Genomic DNA, 5,462 nt, shown 5'->3' on the forward strand with positions numbered 1-5,462 from the left:
GTCAAAGCGCGGGCGTTACATGATAAGCCTTGGCTCTCTGGCCTGCGAGTTCAGCTGGGGTCTACACTCAACGAGATGTCGGAAAATCTGTCTCGCTGCTTTTCCTGCATGCTTTTTCGAAGAAAATCAGCTTGCCAGCAAACAGGGAAGGCTGCTGGGACGAACAGCAGCCTGCACCACCGACGCGACACGAAGGAAAACATCACTTAGGTTCGCGTCCTCTCCCCCTTACCCTTCTTGATACTGCAGTGATAGCCGACAAGGATGCAGCTGACAAGGAAGAGCGGCTTACGAGGCCCGGACGGCGCCGGTGAACTAACCGTCGACAAGTGAAGCGTCGATCCCAAATCGGAGTGTCGAGTTCAGAGCCCTGCTAGTTCGAAGTGACAACCGGCCACGCTCCGCTAGTTTGCGGCATGAAGGCCGACGCAAATCAGTTTTTTGTCCTGTCACGTTCAGTGCTCCCATAACGCAGTCTTCCTGGAGGAGTTGCGAGCGGTGCGTCTCTATTGGTTCCTGGTTCGGACACAATTTCAACCTTGGGTCGAAGCAGCAAGGACTCTTCAGCGAGCACTGCAGAAGAATGTGCCAGATTTCAGACGTGTTCAGCCCTCGCACGGGCGTTGTGTTGAACACATTTCCAAGACAGTGGCCACCCTGTGGGAGCGTATCGTTCTGGCTGCTGGCGGTGGCTTGTATAGTAGGATCAAGCTTGGACCGGCTGTGTGACCACCCTCCGGCAGAAACATCAGCGTCTCTCTGTGTTATGACCAGTCGGCCAGGTTTTCCGGCTACGCTGTGCGTCATTATGGCGGCGAACGCATCGGAGCTGCCTCAGAGTTCGTCCTCCCGTAGTTCGCGGGGTTCGGACAGTCAACCTTCCGGGCCGCCAAGTCCTGCGCGGTCCGCAGCCTCGCCCGGCTCGTCTTCCAGACTACCCGTTCCATCTCCGACTGCCGTCCAGAGCGCCACCACCCTCGAAATTCCGCTTGAAGGCCCTTCAGGAACGCGACGGCCTCTCACTACAACGCATCGAGAAAGGGTAAGGCATCGGAGGTCCACTCGATGAGTCTTACCGCAGTGTCAGGGTAAGTCCGTTCTTCTTGTTCGAAGTTGGAGCACTTCAAAAGCGTCACCTTCCTTCTTTCATCTCGTTTCTGCACGAGCACCCCAGAAACAGTACGCGGCCTTTTTGTGGGCAGATAGCTATAGCGACTTAACGAGAACTGCGAACAGAAGGCGGCGAGTCTGTTCAAAGCTGGGCGACACGCAGTGCATGAACGAAAGCACATCCGTCGTTCAGTTGTCCGCCTGGTTTGTTCTGCTGGATGAGGACCCCGTGAACCACGTGACAGAGGTACGTCGGTGATCAGTCGCAGCTGCAGCTTTTTGGCAGTTCCAAAGCATTTTGTTTATTGTACAGATACCAGGCGGCTCGCTCCCGCCAGTTACACCGTCTCTGCAGCGTCCCTCTTTGACATTGTCGCCGGAGTTGGAAACCTTGCAACCACCACCAACGCCTCGGCTGGTGAGCGTTCAGGAAAGTCTTTTACTCGAGCGGCCGAGAGAGCTGACTCTCTGAATTTTGTGTTCAGCTGACTGATTTCCTGTTAGCTCTCACGACTTCTGCTTTAGGTTGCGGACCCTGGGGCAACAGGGAACCGTCTCCACAGTTCCGTTACCGAGGCGAACAAGGTCAAAGTTCTCTTCGGCGGCTCATCTTCGATAGAAGTCGAGTTCACTCGGAGTCCACTGGCTCTGTTCATCTGTGTATGACTGTGTGGTGGCCCCATACCTTTTGATAGCAGGTGTCCAGGTAATCGTATGCGTTTTGTCTCTTTCTGGAGATGCAGTCTGCCACAACAACCGTGAATCTGTTTGGTGGAAGCAGTAGTCAGGGTAGTACTGACGTGCCATCTTCTCCGTTGTCGGGGGTGTCGAGAAAATACTGGGAAACAAAGCTGCCTGTACTTGTAAATGCCCCACAAGCAGCTTCAGGTGAGGTTGCATGTGGTCCTCACCTGGTGACGTTTGGTCGTCTCTTTGGAGGGTATTTTTCTTCGTGTTGGCTAGGAGCTGCTAGTCAACCCAGAGAATTTTTGTCTGATACTGGCACGCAGCGCTCCTCGTCGGAGGGGTCCACGCCGCAGTGGTCCTCCTCGGAGGGGTCCCCGCCGCGGAGGTCCCCGCCGCTGAGTCTTCCGCGGCTGCGGCCCTCTCCGCAGCGATTGTCGCCGCAGCGGTTCTCTCCCCAGCGATTGTCGCCGCAGCGGTCCTCTCCCCAGCGATTGTCGCCGCAGCGGTCCTCGTTGTACCCGTCCTTACCGCGGACGCCCTCGCCGCAATGGATTATATTTCAGGGGTTCTCGCCGCAGGGGTCGCGACCGCCGACGCCCTCGCCGCACTGGTCCTCGCCGGAAAGGTCCTCGCCGGAAAGGTCCCCGTCGCCTGCTTGTAAGTCTAAACGGACACGACGACACAGACCAAGGGCACTACAGAGGGGGTGGCTTTCTGGCCCCTGTGGGAGCTGGTAAGGACAATGCATTCGAGGAGCGACTCCGCGCGATACCTGACACCCGCTCAACGGCCCAGTCGGACCCGAGACGTAGGCAAACATAGTTTCATGCAGCCGGTCAGGAGTGTGGCGAAGGAATTTTCCTTGACACACCTGCTGCTATAACAGTGTGCTGACGTGGTGAAAGAGTGGTGTCCAGCGTGCGTCGCACGAAGTAAGGCGACTGTTTCTTCCTTCGTCATTCGCGGACTCCCCGTGCCTGCTTGCTGTCCTTTGCCTGGGAGCATAATAAGAACACCGTCGTTCGTGGCGGGCGGTGAGATCGGGCCGATGAGGCGATTGAACTACCGTATGAGCGAAGAACGGTGTCTTCTCATTGGCTTCACCTGTGTGTTTTACGCAGCTTCGCCATCTGTCCAGCGAGCAACTGCTCTTCTCTGGCCCACACCGCCGGTGTCTCATTTTCCCACGCCGTCCGGCGGTCCGGGTCCAATGCAACCAGCAAGCTCGATTTTCTTAGCTCCTTCAGTGTCCCGAGGTACGCGAGTCCTGAAATACCGGTTCCCAGGAAAGCCCCGTACGCCGAAGACGCCACTTGGTCGAGAACGAGAGCGCTTGAGACATCACCGCCCGGCCTCTGGGCCGGAGGCACTGCCGGGTCAGCAGTCCCGCGTGTAACCGGACACCTGGTAAGCGACAGGGCAGAAGCGTAATGCTATCAGTAGCTTTAATCTGTTGTTGATATGGACCTGCATCCCACAACTCTGCAGCCGGGGCAGCCGGCGTCGACGGGATGTGCACGCGTGCAGACGCGGGGAGGTCCAGCGAATTAACCACCCGGAAATTTCAGCAACAAGACAGTGAAAAAGGGGCCTTTCCAGTTTTCTCACGGTAGAGTCTGCGCGCAGGAGGTGGTCGTAATCGAGAAGCATGCGCAGTGGAATCACTAGGTGATCTCGCAGTAGATTAGGGGGTAAAAATACTCGATGCCGCCTCTCTTAGCGGCAGGCAGTTGAGGCAGCCTTCACCAAACAGGGAACGCCAGCTTACAAGGAGCTGTCCGTGCAAAAGGAAGCGGAGTCAGTGACACGTTGGATCGCTAGGAGGAGGAGCGAGCTGCAAGGATGAGCGGGTCCAAGGGACGGTCCAGACACCTCCGGACACGATGTACGGTAACGACAGCTCTTTTTGAGTCACCACAGTGTTGAGCCGACATGAAAATCAGAACCAACTCGTGTCTCGAGTGTCTGCTGTGTGCCACTTCTGCACTGCTATTGGCAGTATGTCGATAGCAGCGCAGAAGTGTTAGCGACCACAGCGAATTGCGGTCGTAAAGGCGGTTCGCCTTGACGTACCAACGCGTTTTGTTTGGGAATCCTGTGTCGGACTGTGTGCTTCTCCAGCCCCAGCGTTCGCTGACGCTGAACACAAGAAGTCGGCGACGGTCGGGGAAGGGCGCCACAAAAAAAACACTCAAGAAATTTCCAAATCACAACAGGTGCAATTCCTGTTTGCAGTACGGGCTCGCCAGTGTCCAGGCAATTCTTTTTAGAATATTGTCTTTGCAGGTCTAGATGATCAGGAGTGGTGTTCCCGTTTCCCTAGAAGCTTCCACATGGAGGCTCAGACGAGAAAGTCGGGGCGGCCTTCCGAGAGCTTTCTCACGGCCCGGTCTCGGAACGGAGAAGCCAGTTCCACACACGCTCAGTAGAAACGACCAAGAGCGGTGAGGGGCAGTGGGAAACCGTCAGCAGCCCCGTGAAGCACACGAGAAACTACGAAAAATCCGACAGGGAAACTGACTAGTTGAGACACGGTAGTATTTGAAAGGTGGGCAGCTTGGTGTTCTAACACAATCCCCGTAGTGTCCTGAGTACTGCTTGTGCTCGACGCTAGAGCATCAAGGCGGACAAACGATTTCCATACATACAAATTTCACTTGTCGAAAAACAAACCCTACGTGCTTTGGTCGCTGCACCTCGGTCAACCGGGTACGGTGTAGGCAAGTGGCGTGGGCTGCTGCCAGTCACGGACGAGGGGCGGCATCATCAGAAGCTCCCGACTCGCACCAATTACACCGGCTGTTGTCTGGCTGAATATCAGAAGCAGCCGCTGACCCCAGCTGGTATAGTCGTACTGTTTTGCTTGGACAGTAACGCGCGTGCCAGAGTCCTCCGAGGGCAGGGCAGTACTCCTGGTCTCTTGTAGGGTGCAGCGAAGCGTAATGATGTCAGCATAGCTTCAGGTACATGACGAAGGTCCGACAGCACCTTCCTGTCCGGCAGTTTTCACCCGTCGGCGGATTTTTCAACTTGCCGCGGCGCATGCAGTCTCCGCGGACATGCAAGTATGACCCTAAATCTTGTGTCACACCAGTTGCAGTGTTTTGCTCTTTGGAGACTCTGCGACAAAGAAGTCATTAGATCTGCAGGGTATCTCTGGCCATTGTTGGCCTCGAGCGTGGACTGCGCTATTTCTAGAGAGGGAGCATTGCCAGAGTATCCCTCGTACTTTCTTGTCACGGCTGGCCAGAACAGTGTTCGGTTATCGCAAACGGATCAGAAGCAGTTTCTTCTTTCTTGTGTAACGGTCAGCGGCGGGCCCGTCTGAAGAGGGCAGCTGCGCTTAGGGGTGCCTTTTCGGGGGCGACGGCGCTGACTCGTCAGTTGTCAGCTGGACGGCTGGTGTGGTGCAGTAGCCGGAGGACTGGGAATCGGCGAGAAACTGGACAGACCCTTGGTGTTCACTGAGTGCCACGAACCTGGTGGATACTCTGCACCTCCGGAGATCCCTCGCCAGATCTCACTATGTGCCACTTTTTCCGAGTGAAGACCCACTCGCCTGTACTCGCCTTACTTCCGGGGCCGGCTTGCATAAAGCGAGAATGCTACTACGTTTCTTCAGCAAACAGGGAAAAAGGGTCACCCTTTTCACGTAGCGGCGAAGG

The 5,462-nt window shown here is 56.1% G+C and overlaps 1 protein-coding gene across 1 annotated transcript; it reads left to right on the forward strand.

Annotated features, from left to right (window-relative positions):
* Positions 1-11: 11 nt before the first annotated feature.
* On the forward strand, positions 12-4,479 carry CSUI_000333 (uncharacterized protein). The gene is made up of 5 exons (XM_068060567.1): positions 12-1,042; positions 1,424-1,528; positions 2,121-2,454; positions 2,919-3,204; positions 3,919-4,479. The coding sequence occupies exons 1-4, from the start codon at positions 584-586 to the stop codon at positions 3,191-3,193; spliced, it is 1,173 nt and encodes a 390-aa protein (XP_067927454.1). The 5' UTR covers positions 12-583; the 3' UTR covers positions 3,194-3,204; positions 3,919-4,479.
* Positions 4,480-5,462: the final 983 nt, after the last annotated feature.

The sequence above is a fragment of the Cystoisospora suis genome (genome assembly GCF_002600585.1).
Source record: "Cystoisospora suis strain Wien I chromosome Unknown contig_150, whole genome shotgun sequence".
Classification (NCBI taxonomy): Eukaryota; Apicomplexa; class Conoidasida; order Eucoccidiorida; family Sarcocystidae; genus Cystoisospora; species Cystoisospora suis.